This window comes from Petaurus breviceps, unplaced genomic scaffold (genome assembly GCF_028583685.1).
Source record: "Petaurus breviceps papuanus isolate PSGF00001 unplaced genomic scaffold, PetGlider_PUasm1.0 179, whole genome shotgun sequence".
NCBI classification, from domain to species: Eukaryota; Metazoa; Chordata; class Mammalia; order Diprotodontia; family Petauridae; genus Petaurus; species Petaurus breviceps.
Genome location: NW_027185779.1, coordinates 4,229,442 through 4,245,003, shown reverse-complemented (window position 1 = coordinate 4,245,003; position 15,562 = coordinate 4,229,442). Strand labels below are relative to the sequence as shown.

The 15,562-nt window shown below is 36.8% G+C and overlaps 1 protein-coding gene across 4 annotated transcripts in view; it reads left to right on the top strand.

Annotated features, from left to right (window-relative positions):
* ESRP1 (epithelial splicing regulatory protein 1) overlaps positions 1-15,562 on the top strand; it is a 102,435-nt gene that overhangs the window by 71,763 nt on the left and 15,110 nt on the right. For 2 of the 4 annotated variants that reach the window (XM_069086617.1, XM_069086618.1), the window contains exon 14: positions 11,784-11,893. The exons of 1 other annotated variant lie outside the window; for it this stretch is intronic. In XM_069086617.1, coding sequence (XP_068942718.1) covers positions 11,784-11,874 — 91 coding nt within the window. In that variant the 3' untranslated portion in view covers positions 11,875-11,893. Of the gene's footprint in view, positions 1-4,656; positions 4,665-5,135; positions 11,106-11,783; positions 11,894-15,562 lie in introns of those variants that run through there. One more of the 4 variants, XM_069086621.1, reaches the window with a different exon arrangement.

The window sequence follows — 15,562 nt, the reverse complement described above, 5'->3', positions numbered from 1 at the left end:
TTGACTTCCATGACCTCTCAATTCCCTTCTTGACTTGGAGCTGAAACTTCCTATATGTGAACATCATATTCTTCAAAGCAGAGCCTCTCATTTTTCCATTTGTATCCTTAGAGCCTAGTACAATACTATTCACCTAGTACACACTTGAGAAATGTTTTTCTTTCATTCATTCCAGCTTTAAATCTATTATTTTATTTTTTTTCAGTCGTGCCCAACCTTTGTGATCCCATTTGAGGTTTTCTTGGCAAAGATAGTGGAGTGGTTTGCCATTTCCTTCTCCAATTCATTTTACATATGAGGAAACTGAGGCAAACAGGGTTATGTGACTCTCCCAGGGTCACACAACTAGTAAAGTGTCTGAGGCCAGATTTGAACTCATGAAAATATTCTTTTCTCCAGGCCTACCACTCTATCCATTGTACCACCTAGCTGCCCTATTACTTTATAGTTCTATGAAAAACAAATTACTATATAGCAGATCCAACACAGTTTTAATTTTAGCAATAATTCTTTACAATAGGAAAACATGAATTCCTGCATTTAAATCAGTCAATCCACAAATATTTATTAAGAGCCTATTATATGCCTAGGACTCTGCTAGGCACTGGTATATTAATATATAATGAATGAAACAATATCTACTCAGAAGAGGAGCTAAATCTTGACCTCCAGGTGTAGAATAGGAAGGTGATGGTTTTATTTCATGGTCTCTAACATGATGTGGTTACAGAATGTAATTACACTCTACTATTCAAGTGAGAATGCCCATGAGAATGTGGTATTTGAATTCCATGACAGGAGTACTCGTGTTATTTTGAGAGGCTTGAGGGATGATAAAGTGGCAAAAGCAATCCTTAAGAAATAGAAATCTATAATGTGAATACTGTTCCAGGTATCTGGAGGCCAAGACATAATCTGCCAATGTAATATCTTGAAAAGTAATTGAATAGGACCTTTCTATTTTTTTTTTTTCACAAGATGGAGTAAGGACAAGTTACTTAAACAAAAAAATTCCAGATCCAAGAAGTGAGCAGAAGCTATAAAAGAATGGGATGTACACCATGAATAATCCATTCATATATAATTTTTTTTCCTTTTCCTTCCTAAGCCACCCACTTCCCCCCTGTTGAACCTTTGCTTTTTATTAAGCCTCCTCATTCCTCCTTGCAAAAGAATATCCTCCCTTCTAAATGGTAGCATAGGTGGAGACCAATTTAGATGAGAGGCTTGTCATGTGTCTGCAATTAAACACCCATCTTGACACTTTGAATAAAGGTGGATTAGACTTGCATGTTTTTCTGCCTTTGTCATAATGCTTTAGCTAGCCCACTTTTCATTGGAGGCTGTAATTACTCGTGAATCATCTTTAGCAAAGAGAAAATGCACCCCAAACAGGTGTAAGTTATGGTTGAAATCCTTTCCCCTGAATAGTACTTTCTGTCCCTCCCAATTAGCCTCCCAGTAATAAATGATCCGTATACTCTTCAGAAGAGGTTTTATGTAAATGAGAAGCTTTCTTACTTCCTAAGCAGCAAGTATTTCATTTGGGTAAGAAAGATTAAGGCCTTATGAAATGACGATTTTGTCATTTTCTACTGTTCAATTTTGGAATTTCTTGCTCTCTTAATATTCTATTGGTCACTTCTGGTAATACTTCTTAGAGGACTTTCCTTTTGCAATTTGCTTGAGTTTAAGGCTACTCAGTTTCTTAATTCTTACATTTTGCTTTATTTAGTGAAGAAAACCTACCAATGTCAAGGTTTAAAAAAAAGTAATTTCACTTTTAAAGATGCTTGGTCATCCAAATATTTAGTTAAGCAAACTATAATATGAGATTGAAATTTAATGAAATTTATAAAGTTAACTTTCTCTTATTGAGCCTTATGAAGTTGAATTTGTAGTCCCTAAAGATAAATAAATGACTAATGGACCCATCTCCTGTTTTTGGTGGCTGTTATTTCTAGATAGGGGCAGTGACTTGTAGAAGATAGAGCGCCAAGCCTGGAGTCAGAAAGACTTCTTGAGTTGACACTTAACTAGCTGTGTGACCCTGGGCAAGTCACATTACCTCTTTCCTTATCTGTAAAAGGAGCCAGAGAAGGAAATGGCAAACTACTCTGGAATCTTTATCAAGAAAACTCCAAATGGGGTCAAATAATTTCTAGATGAGGATGTGTTCAAAAGGAGCATAATACAAATTTAGATCTTACAGGGTCCTCCAATGCCATCTAATCCAACCCCTCATTTTACAGGTGAGGAAAATGAGGCCTAGGGAAGTTAAATGACTCTTTGAAGACAGATGGTTTTGAACCAAAGTCCTCTTGACTCTAGAACCAACACTGTTTCTAGAGTAGAGGGCTACAATGAAGTGAGTTTTTTTGCTATCAAGTCGAGGTATTTTCTTTATTCTAAATTAAAGTAAACCATACTTATCCAAACATACTATTTTCTATAAGTACTAGTTATTTCAATGAAGATAGTAGAGTGTTTTTATTAAAATAATTCGGGAGAATTTGGCATAGTAGATTGAAAGTTGGCCTGTGAATCAGGAAAACCCAAATTCTCCCCTTGCCTTTGGTTCCTCCAGGTTAAATTGCTAAGAACATGCACATCTGTAGTCATGGTCCTCCAGTAGATCATGGGCTTCTTGAGGGCATGGACTCTTTGTAATTTCAGTGCTTAACGTGGTGCCCAGCACAAAGTAAGCTATTTGTAAATCCAATGCTGGAAAAAAAAATAAAAATTTTTTTAAAAGGGGCGGCTAGGTGGTGCAGTGAGTAAAGCAATGGCCCCAGAGTCAGGAGGACCCAAGTTTGGTTCCAGCCTCAGACATTTAACACCCACACACAAAAAAACTAGCTGTGTAACCTTGGGCAAGTTATTTAACCCCAATTGCCCTCCAATATATATATATATGTATATATATAAACAAAATAAATAAATCCAATGCTGGATTATTGACTGAATGACAGTATTGGTAGAGAAAATTTCTCACTGAAAACTTCCCATACTGACAAAATCACAAGTCTGCTAATACATACATGTGTGAACACACAGAAGAAAATGCTTACAATAATTAGTAATAATAATAATAGCATTTTATAGCATTTACTATGTGCCACACATTATGCTAAGCACTTTATTATTTTTTTTTTGGAGGGGGGAAAGCAGGGCAATTGGGGTTAAGTGACTTGCCCAAGGTCACATGGCTAGTACGTGTTACATGTCTGAGGCTAGATTTGGACTCAGGTCCTGACTCCAGGGCTGGTGCTCTATTCACAGTGCCACCTAGCTACCCTGCTAAGCACTTTAATAAATATTATTTCATTTGATTCTCACAACAACCCTGGGAAGTAGATATTATTACCATCCCCATTTTACAGATGAGGAATCTGAGGCAGACAGGTTAAGTGACTTGCCCAAGATCACATTAGTAAGTGCTCAACTCTGGATCTGAACTCGTCTTTCTAATTCCAGGCCATTGCACCACCACCACCTAGCTGCCTAATTAACAGCAAAATTAATTAAGACTTGACAAAAGCTATCTGAGAATGTACAGTCCTTAAGTCTGTAGTCATTACCCACATACTTTATACATTCATTGTTTTCTGTTGCTTGTTTTAGAAAACTGTTATGTATATTTGTCTATATAAGGTACTATTGCTGAGAAGTGAAAAGATGGTGACATTTAGATGTTGATTTTTAACATGCTTCAGCTGGTAACAGTAGTCAATAGGGAGCCATTAGACTCTTGAATTGGGCCTAAATGTGATGAAAATGGTATCTGAGTAGTATTGGATTGAAACAATTAGCTTTTCCATCTGGGCAAGTCATTAAAGCTCTCTAGACTCTAGGGGTTGGGTTTTGTTTTTTGTTTTGTTTTTATGTTAAAATAAGGTGTCTAAGGTGGCTTCTAGAATTCTAGTCTCTTTGTCATTTGAATTGAAGTCAAGAGATAGATAGCTAGGAGAGCTGTTGGTAGCAATTTAGGACCAGGACAACTAGAGTATTAGAGCATTAGTGGAATGAATGAGTTTGAGCTTGGAATTGGTAAGATATGATAATGGAATGAAAATGATGGTGATGGAGAAGGGGTCAAAAACTATGCAGATCATCGAGTTTACTGTAATTTCTACTTTCATACTATGTTTTTTCCTCTCTTTTAAATGGGTAAGCTGTATATCTTAGAGAATGTAGATAAATTTCTTTTTGTCTTATACTATGTATATTGTCATCCCATATGAAGATGTTCTAAGTATATGCTTTGAGGTGGTAATGAATTTACCCTGACTCTACCTTGTAATCAATGGCATATTTTGGTGAGTGATTTTTCAAGATGGCTGTCTAGGATTGGGGGAGCATTCTATTGGGCAGGGAACAGAAGTTATTCTAATTAATCCAAATGGGAACCAGTCCTGTAACCTTTTGCTCTTTGAGTATTTTGTTATAACCAGCTGAGATCAACATAAAACAAACAAAACTCAGTACCTAATGTGCTTTGGACTCCTTGGAGGTGGTTACTAGGGAAACATCAGATGGAGATATTTGATAACTATATTATCTCAAGATAATTTGACTGTAGTTTAGCTGTGCCCTACTTAAAAAGAAAAACAATGTCATATTGCAGGAGTGTGGGATCTCATCTTGCAAAACTAGCCCTGAAGGTCATTTTTCATTTATCATCTCCCTTTAGATAGTGGCCTATACAGCTGCAGAAGGTGACAACACCATAGCTGATTGAAATTCAGGTCTTACTATTTGGGTTATGTCAACCCCAACTGACTTATTTAGCTATCATTTGTCTTTATGGGTATTATTGGAAATAAAAGGTTTGAATTAATGGAAGTTGGCCAGGGGGATAGATAGTGCCCTCTGCTTGAGGGACTAGGAGGCTTCATTTTCTTTTCTAAGAATTACAAAGAAAGGAATAAGATATTGAGGAGGAAGCAGTGTATTCATTCTTTGTTGAACTGCCTCCCTTCTTTGGCTTCATGTCAAATGAAGCAATGCCCATGGTAGGAAGCTTATGAAGTGTGCTGGGAAAACTTGTCTTTTTCTTAAGTTGTTGAATATGTAATTTGAGACTGCCATCTGTTTCTTTTGGTTCACTGCTGTTCTCCCTCTAGCCCACCCAGGTTCACCCAATAGTATTGGTTACTTCCCTACAGCTGCTAATATTAGCAGTATTCCTCCACAGCATGGCATGGTGGTCAAAATGCAGGGCCTGGCTTACATTATTAAAGTTAAGGAAATTCTTAACTTCTCCCAAGGTTACTAGGTCAATAGCTTTAAGGAAAAAAAACAAAAACTCCTCAGTGCCTCTCTTAAGTTAATTTGCCTAAAAATATGATCAGAGGCAAGGAGGGGTGGATTTGTTGTTGTTCATTTTTTGTTTTTAAATCTGTCAGGTACACATTAAATATACAGCCAAACATTACCCAAGCAAAGAATGATAGTTAAACATCATTAGAGACCAAGCATCTATGCCTTATTTTTACAGTGAATCTCCTTTTTAAAAATGAGGGGTTTGGGGCAGCTAGGTGGCGAAGTGAATAGAGCACCAGCCCTGGAGTCAGGAGGACCTGAGTTCAAATATGGCCTCAGACACTTAACACTTACTAGCTGTGTGACCTTGGGCAAGTCACTTAACCCCAATTGCCCTGCCTTCCCCCCTCCAAAAAAAAAAAAGACAAAAAACATACAAACAAAAAATGGGGGTTTTGGTGTTCCATGTAGTAATCCTATTTTGTCACCACCCTTAATCTGTGTCTTGTTCCTTTTTTTGCTCTATGTGCAAAGGCTCTTCAGAATCGTAAGAGGAGTCATATTGTTTTCTGTAGAACTGGTTTAAATTTAAAGAAAATATGCTCAAGTTCACTGTCTTCTTGCTTGTAAAAGCCTTGTCCTATTAAGTTAGTATGCAAAAACCTGAAGCCATTCTAGGTAGCCCATAATCATCTGTACTTTTCCCTCTGGCCATGGTGGTCATCACTGGAACCATTTTACATTCATTCATTGTAAATAGCATTCATGTAAATAGCAATTATTTCTGTTTTGGCCAGAGGGTCTTCCCCTCCCAGATCAAGTTTTTTGTTGTTGACAAGGTGGAGTCCATTCTCTGCTTCATTTCTTCTGAAGCCTTAATGACTGAATGGGCTTTGCTTCAGTCAGAGACTTGTAAAGACCTTAGCTTGAAAAGGTCCCCCACTGCATCCAGGGCCATCTCGAGTCATCCTAATATATATCTGGCCACTGGACCCAGATAGCTCCAGAGAAGGGACTGAGGCTGGTGACTTTGCACAACTCTTCCTCACCTAAATCCAATTCACTTGCAAGTCATGGCATCACCTTCCTGATGTCATGGTCCTCTTTGACAACAGAGGATAAACAGCAGCGAGCATTGGAACCAATAAGTTGATTTTGAAACCTCAGATACTCATGGGGTGGTGATGGGAGGGAGGAACCTTTTGGATAAGGTTTGGAATTCCTGATTATGCCTGAGTTTAGAACAGTTGTTTCATTTAATTTTTTCATCAAATTGAGGTTCTTTTTCAACGTAGTTTTCTTACCTGCCAACTTTTTTGTTGCCTTCCTTTTTAAGTCTCATTCCTCTTGTCATATGCTATTTGAGTTATTGAATCAGTATAGAGCATTTCCTGAGATCAATCAATAAGCATTTATTAAGTATCTGCTATGTACCAGGTACTGTGCTAAGTGCTAGAGATACAAAAAGGGACAAAAGACAGCCCCATCCCTCAAGGAGCTCAAAAATCTAAGCAAATGTATACAAACAAGCCATATACAGTATAAATGGGCAATAATCAACACAAGGGAGGCACCAGAATTAAGAGGGACTGGGAAGGCCTTCCTGGAGAAGATAGAATTTTAGTTGGGATTTAAAGGAAGCCAGGGGAAAGGAGTAAATGGAGATGAGGGGAGAGAGCATTCTGGGCATGCGGGGCAGTCAGAGGAAATGCCAGGATGCAGTGTCTTGCAGAGATCACATAACAGAGAGCAAATTCTTTTACTTCCTTTAGAGAGATAGGGAACATTTTCCCCTTGTGTGTAAAGCCTCCATTTCTCTGGGGTGAGGACAGTTGAGCTCTTTCTTTGCTCTTTTCTACAAGGTTCATAAATAGGTTATGTGCTGCTTTCTGTTGCATTACAACCAATACTAAATTCTGAAATTTTGCTTCAGCCTTGAACCACAGTTAGACCCCTTAAGATTTCTATAGAAGTGGACATGTTGGTATTCCCTGGTTTTTAATAAAGAGGATCTCTGACAGGTAGGACTTACTGAGTTCAGTTGTTACGGGTTTTTAATTTCAATGTTCATTATTCATGAAGCATTGTGAAATAAATGAAAATGAGTCATATCAGCTTTAATGTTTACTGTCCATAGCATACCAATGTACAATAATTGATATATATGGGCAAAAAGTTCTTTTGACACAGAGGGCATTTTGCCCTGTAGTATGAATAAGCACCAGTTGATACTGAGGTAGGGGTTTTTTTTCCCTCATAAAAAACAAGAGGACTAGACTAGATCAGAGGTTCTTAGCTTTTTTTTTGTCATGGACCACTAATCAGAATAATGTTTTGTCATGAATGACAAAAGGAATAAATTATATTGAAAGAAAATTAATCAAAAAAAATTTTTTAAAGGTCAAGTTCATGGACTCCATATTAAGGAAGACTAAATACACCTCCCAGACTAAATGATTTCTAAAATTCTTTCAAACTCTGTTGCCTGTGGCTTGTGTCAGTTTAATTAGAAATGAACAACTAGGAGTCAAGTCCTACTGCAGGAATCTAGGATTATAATTTATTGAAACCTATCTTGTGCCTGTGGAAGCAGAACAAAGCTGGCCTGTCAGAGAACTGTGTATTTATGTGGTAGAAGCATGCGTACAACTTCTTGTTGAGACATTACAGTTGTGTCCAACTCTTCATCACCCCATTTGGGGTTTTCTTGGCAAAGATACTGGAGTGGTTTTCTGTTTTCTTCTCCAGCTCATCTTACAGATAAGAAACAGAGTTAAGTAACTTGCCCAGGATCACACATCTAATAAGTGTTCGAAGTCAGATTTGAACTCATCAAGATGAATCTTCCTCACTCCAGGCCTGGCACTCTATTCACTGTGCCACCTCTCTTCCCTATCATACATCATCTTAGCTGATGATTTCACATTCTAGACCAAGAGAAGGTCTGCCTAAACTGCCTAACAACACTACCTAACACAACCATTGATAAGAGAAAATTGCTAGGGACTTGGCACTTTCTGTAAGATAGCTGGAGAGGTAATTAACAAATACTTTCTAATTTGAAAATCAGATTGGTAGTCATCCTCTATAGGAAGTGCTTCTTGGGTTTACTAGGAACAGTGATAAATCACTTAGTTTCTTTATAGGACCATTTTGATTACTCTTAGTAATATTCTATTTTCTTGGTGTGTGAAGTCTAGATTGGAATAGTTTCACGTTTGGAGTGGTTGGTTTAATTATTTTCCCAGGTAGTTTGCAGGATAGGGTTGTTAATCAGCTTTTAAATTGAGTTGAAAACAGAGTTGGAGTCTAAACAAACTTTAAATTAGCAATCTTTTTTTTTTAATCTTACCTCTTCTAAAGTTCATGATTCTGATTTCCCAAGGGCTGTTCTAGGGGACTGTAAACTCCAGTAGGTTCAAGAAAAGTTGGAAAGCATTCTAGTGTGGATAGATAACAGGTTGTATATTTTCTATCTAAAGGACCAGCCTAGCTAGCTGGCTAAATTCAGGAATGCTTATTCCTAAAAGGTTGGCCATAGCAAACTTTGAATTGATAAGGGATAGAAGGGTTTTTATGTGCATCAAAATGGGTAGTACCTTCACCAATGAGTTTCTATTTCTTTTGAAGCAAAAAGTTTTAGTCTTATACACAATTTTTAAGAAAAGGAGATTTTCTAAAGACTATTGTGCTATCTGGAATTGTGACTAGAAGACTGTGTATCATATACGGTATAGTAATAATCTGTCAGTTTTTCTCTTTGAATTTGTTTTGGATAGAGTTATAGGGAATTTTTGCCCAAGGCATGAAGTAGTAGAACCAACTGGCAGTACTTAATAGGTAAAGTTTTTGTTTTATTTTGCCAAATGATAGCCCTAAGTGAAGACATTTTCTGAATGCTTTTCAAATGCGTGGCATTTGCTGGATTAATCAGCAAAAATGAATGAAAATGAGGCTCACTTATTACTCTATAATTGGGTCATCAACTTTCTGAGAATGAAAACAAAAATTTTTTTTCTGTGAAAAGTAGGAATAGATACAGTGAATGAACCGTGTTGCTTTTCTCTATTTCCCTACTTATTTATTTCACTAATTTATAAAAGCTTGAAAGTGGTTTTACCCTTGAAGAAAGATGCTTTGGTTCTAGACATTCTTAGTATGATGGGTATGATTATATAATATCAGTCATTCAGTATAGTGTCACAGATTTTAAAACTGGTTCTATCTCAGAGTTCAAACATCATTTACTGATAAGCTTTAACAAGTTGAAGTAGAGATTAACACTTTCATAAACAATCCCTATCTTTGTGTCCTGCTCTTTGTATGGAATGCTTTTTTTTAATGTTCAGAATTCTAAAATTTACAAAGGAGAATGTTAAGAAACAAAATTTTTGTGTTCTGTTGCTTAGAAAGAAAGAAGTGTGGTATTACTTTGGTTAAAAATATGTAGATTACACTTCACATGTGTTTGAATGTTTTATTAGTGCTGCTATTCTATTTGCCTTTTTATTCTTTATTTTTATTATTATTACTATTATTATTGGAGGGCTAATACAGGATACAATTAACCAAAGTATCTCACCTGGCAGTAACTGGGGGGTGAAATACACTGACCTTTTATAAGAACTTGTATTCTTGTCTTCAAAGCAAATTATTTGCTTTGCTCCCCTCTAATTTTGTATCCTGGTGCAACAATATAAGCCCATATTTATGTTTTTGAGGATTCAAGTTCTCAGTACATGTAGTGTTTGTAAAACATTCAAAACAACAAAATTCACATCACCTCAAATAGCAGAGAGAAAGGGAGGGAGTGGAAAGGATGACTTTTTTGGGGGTTAAAACAAGATCCTATTTATGGTTTGATTGTCATTCTACTCCCCAGCATAAAGAAATTTTCAGAGTAGGGCTGTCGGGGACCTTAGAGGTCATCTAGTTAAAACCCTTTTACAGTTGAGGAAACTGAGGAGCAGAGAAGTTAAATGACTTGCCTAAGGTCACACAGGTAGTAAATAGCAGTGCCAAAATGAATCTAGGTCTTTTGATTCCAAATTCAGCATTATTTTCATGGAAAATGAATGTTCTGCCTCATGTAACCTTAAATGAAAAGCTCTGCAGCACCTTAGTTACTCTTATTTGAAACAGGATATGATGAAAGATGAATCAGTGACCATGAAATTACTCAAATACTTAAATGATGATGTAGTTTTCACTTTGGCAATGAAATGTATTTGGAAATTTTGGTTTTCTCACCTCTTGTTCTATAAAGGACTTATCTTTGTTATTCTTTGTCATTTTCTTCCTTGTCAACATTGGCTTTATGCTTGTATAGGTAAGGCTTGTCTCTGGTCTCTTCTCAAGGAAAATGTAACATTTAATCACAATTTTTTGGTAAACATTCTAGTAAGACAGTATTTTTTTCCCATTAAAGAGTAAGATTAATATTATCTCTGCTCTTTAAATTTCCCTACTTGTCTAAAGATAATGGGGTCATTTAACAGGATGTCTTTTCACTTAGACACATGTGTTTGACATTAAGTAATCATCAAAGTTTGATTCCTCATGTTAGATGCCTTAGAGCTGTCCTACTACAACAGTGGAAGAACAACTGGTTTTGGTTTCAGGACTCCTTTACACTCTTGAAAATCATTGAGGACCCTAAAGATCTTTTGTTTATGTGCCTAATAACTATTGATATTTACAGTATACAAAATGAAACGTGATAAATTTTAATATATCCATTTATTAATTTGTTAAAATAATAATTATTTTGTGTTAATATAAATAGCATGCTTTTAATGAAAATAACTATTTTCCAAAAATAAAAAAATTAGTTAAAAGAGTGGTATTGTTTACTTTTTTTTTTTTTTGCAGATCTCTTTATTGTCTGGCTTAATAGAGGATAACTAGATTCTCATCTGCTTCTGCATCCAATCTGTTTCAGTATATTGCTTTGTTTAAAATATATGGAGAAAAAAAATGGCCTGATACAGATATGTAGATGGAAAAGGGAGCAGTGTTTTAGTAGGCAAATTACATCTTAGCAATGTTAAGAAATTTGCTTTGACATCTCAGATCTCCTGAAAGGATCTCTGGGACCCCTAGGGGTCTGCAGCCCACACTTTGAGAACTACTATTGTAGAAGAACTACATTCAGTGGGCTATCAGTCCCATTGTGCCTTATTTTGTCCATTGGATAAAGAAGACTTGTTCAGTAATGTCAATCACAACCAACATTCATCCTTAGAAATTTTTTGAAAGTACTTTCCAAGGACATGTCTTGCATGATTTTCAAACCAGTAGCTTCAGTTAGAAGCTTTATTTTCCAGGTCTGGATTAAATATTGGTTTGGAAGGACTGAACCAATTACTATGTACTTAAATTTTCAAGGTTCTCAATGTCCTTTAACTATGGTTCAAGAAGTTGGCATGCTGGTGGAGGTGGAGTCCATTGGAACACTGGACATCCAGTAGTGACAAATTGCCCCTCTTTGATCCTATCTGTTTTAACTTGCATTCTAGTATGCAGCAGAGAATGGACTTGTACACTCAAATGACCAGGCAAGGACACTTCCCAAAGAATGGGTTTGTATTTAAGGGCCCCAGCAGTTAGACCATCCTCAGAAAAGAAGGTAAGGATGTGTGATGTGACAATTTAAATAAGAATAAAAATGCTTCTCACAAAGATCAAGCATCAAAGAACCAGGTTTTCCAGAAGTCAGTTGCGTCTAGAATGGATTAGGGGTTTGAGAAATATAAGAGTAAAAAGAACAGGAGGGAAAATACTAGAAAAGACTAATTACAATTTTATAGTAATTCAAAGGAAGCTGTACCATAGGAGAAAAAGCATTGTGTTTAGAATCAGAAAATATAGGTTTGCATCTTGATTCTACCATTTATTAGCCATGCAACTTGAGTAAATAATTTAACCTCTCTGAGCCTCAGTTTTAAACTCTGAAAAGATAAGCCTAATACTTGCCCTTCTTATCTCACAGTGTTGCTGTGAAGTTGGCATACTAAGTCTAAAACTATATGGTTACAGTGTATTATAGTGCTTTATAAAAAGTAAGCTTCTCTTAATGACAGGGATAGGGACTGACCTTGTGATTTGATTGTTTTAGAGAATTTCTTCTGTCAGTACGTGTTGACACCTCCTCTGCATCTTAAGAGTCTTAGAGAGTTGCTGAGAGCACTGGGAGTTTTTAAGTGACACATCCAGGGTCACACTGCCTGTATGTGTTAGTGATAGGACTTGAATTCAGGTCTTGGTTCTGAAGCCAACTCTCTAGCTACTACACCATTGTGTGCCCTGTCACTCACCATCATCATCATCATTATCATTAGTAGCTGTAGTAGTCTTACCCTTTATTTTTAAGGAATATGTGTGGGAATATTTTGATGGAGTGACAATTGTATGTATTTCAAGATTTCATATGCTCTTCTATATGTTGACTGGTATTAAGGTTTTCTTTTTGGTAATGGTATGATATAAAATATTTCTTTACATCTAAAAATTAGTGGAAGAAGAGCTGCCTTTCCTAGGAAATGGATTGAAACATGGGAGGGGAGATGGTCCATGTCTTTCAAAGCACTTTCTAACTTTAAATCTAACCTCTAAAAGAAGCAAGAATCCTATGTGAGGGGCGGCCAGGTGGCTCAGCGAGTAAGAGCACCGGCTCCAGTGTCGCGATGACCTGGATCAAATCTGGGCTCAGATACTCAGCACCACACCCAGAAATAACTGGCCATGTAACCTTGAGCAAGTTACTTAACTCTGATTGCTTTAAAAAAAAAAAAAGGAATCCTATGTGAAAAATTGGGGACCAAAATATCCAGAGATTTGTTCCAGAAATGACCTGGTTTAGATGAGATTTGTTTCCTAGAAAGAATACTGGACTTTAGAGTCTAAAGACCTAGGTTTGTATCCTGGATCTGATGCTTATTAATAAGCCTTGTGACTCTGGGCAAGTCACTTTACCTCATTACATCTTAATTTCCTTGTCTATAAAATGAGGGTGATATATCTGCTCATGGGATTTTCATCAGGAAAGTACTTTGTAAAACATGAAAATGCAATAGAAATATGAATTATTTTATCTTTTTCCCCCTGGCATAATTAGGTTCTTTGATTTGAAATTCACTCATCAGGATTTTGTTTTTGATCACCCTTGTTACTAAGTGATGCTTGCTAGAGGCTAAGACTTTAGCCATATGAACCTTAGTCATAACATCCTAGAATCGAAAGGTTCCTCAAAGGTCTTCTAGTTCAGCCCCTGCTAGAAATTATAATCAAGGGCACGATGTAGATAACAATTCCAAAAGTACCAGAACTCAGAATGACCTTTTACAATAGGACTAAAGAAAGTGTAGGATTGATATTTGGGATATAGGCTGATGATGGTGAAGGCAGGAAAGGAAGAACTATTTATCTTGTATAGTATCTCTCTGCCGACAAGAATGATCTTGAGACTAGAAAGGAAAGAACAGAAAGACAATTTGGGAGGTGGTAGAAGAGAATCTAGTTCCCCTGAGTGAGTTCGAGTCACTAGATTAAGATGAATTGTCCTCAGGGTCCTAAAAAAATTGGCAAATATAATGACTAAATCACTGTTAGTCAATTTTAAAAGATCATGGAGAATGGGCAAGGAACCATAGGACTGAAAAAGGACCTATAAAAGGGGAGTGCAAGGAGTGTGCAAACTCTAGGCCAGTGAGTCTGATTCTAGACAAAATTTTAGACTATTTTAGAAGAGTGGCAGTCACAAAAAGCAGCCACGGTTTCATCAAGTGCGTTGTACTGTCCCCAAGGGTTGATCCTCTCCAATTTATCCCATCTATACCTTGGCTGGACATGAATGCGTTTCATATTGTCTTCCCCATTAAACTGAGTTCCTTGAGAGAAGAGGCTGTCTTTTGCCTTTCTTCATGTCCTCAGGGATTCACACAGTGCCTGGCAAGTACTAGTCACTTAATAAATGTTTATTGACAAAGAATCAACATGGTTTCATTAAGAACATCATGCCAGACTAACCTCATGGCGGGGGCAGGGGGGACGGGTAGGGGAAGAGAAGAATTACTGACTAGACTTGGGAATCACAGGAAGGCAAGGTAGTCAACAAGCATTTATTGAGTGCTTGCTGTATGATAAGCACTGTAATAAATGCTGGGGATACAAAGGAAGGCAAAAAGAAAACCCCTTGTCCTCAAGGAGCTCACATTCTATTGGGAAGGACAGAATATAAAAAGAACCATATATAGACTAGATATATGCAGTATAACTGGGAGATGATCTTTGAATGGAAGCATTAACAGCAGAGAGAGAGGACAGAGGAAGCAAAAATGAAAGACTTCCTGCAGAAAGTAAGATATGAGCTGACATTTTTTATTATATTTATTTTATTTTTTTGTTACATTTTGAGTTCCAAGTTGTCTCTTCCCTCCTTTACAACCCCACATTAGAGAAGGCCAGCATTTGACATAAATATATATATGTATGTATGTATGTATGTATATGGAACCATATACTACATAACTCCATATATCAGTTCTTTCTCTGGAGGTGGATAGTATTTTCCTTCATAAGTCTCATAGTTGAATAGAATATTCATATTTCTCAGAATTGCTTAGTCATTCACAGTTACAACAATATTGCTGTTATTGCATACAACGTTTTCTTGGTTATTCTCATTTCACTCCGCATTGAGCTGAGTAACAAAGGAAGTCAGGGGGTAGAATCAAGGAGCAAAAGTATTCCAGGGACAGCAGAACAGCCAGTGAAAAGGCATGGAACCAGGATGTGTTGTATGCGGGACAATAGGTATAGTTCATCTAGATTTTGGCAAAGCATTTGGCACTCTCTCATGTTGTTTTTGTGAACCTGGTAGAGAGATGTAGGCTAAACAGTATGGTGAGGTGGTTTTTGGAGTTGACTGGATGGCCAGACCCTAAGGCTAGTCATTAGTGGTTTGATGTCACCTTGGAATGAGATTTATAGTAGTGAATTTTAGGATTTTTTATATGGTTCTGTGCTGTTTAATATTTTATAAAGATTTGGATAAAGGTATATGTAGATGAAACAAAGCTGGGAAGGAACTTCTAACATGTTATATTATTGTCAGGAACCAAAAAAATTTCTCAACAGGCCAGAGCATTCAACTGAAGTGAGTAGTGAATGAGACTAAATTTAAAGGGCAAAACTCTACTCTTTGATTCAAAGAATCGGCATCACAAACTGGATAAAGAATAGTTAGATTGGGGTGGCCAGGTGGCTCAGCAAGTAAGAGCACTGGCTCCAGTGTTGG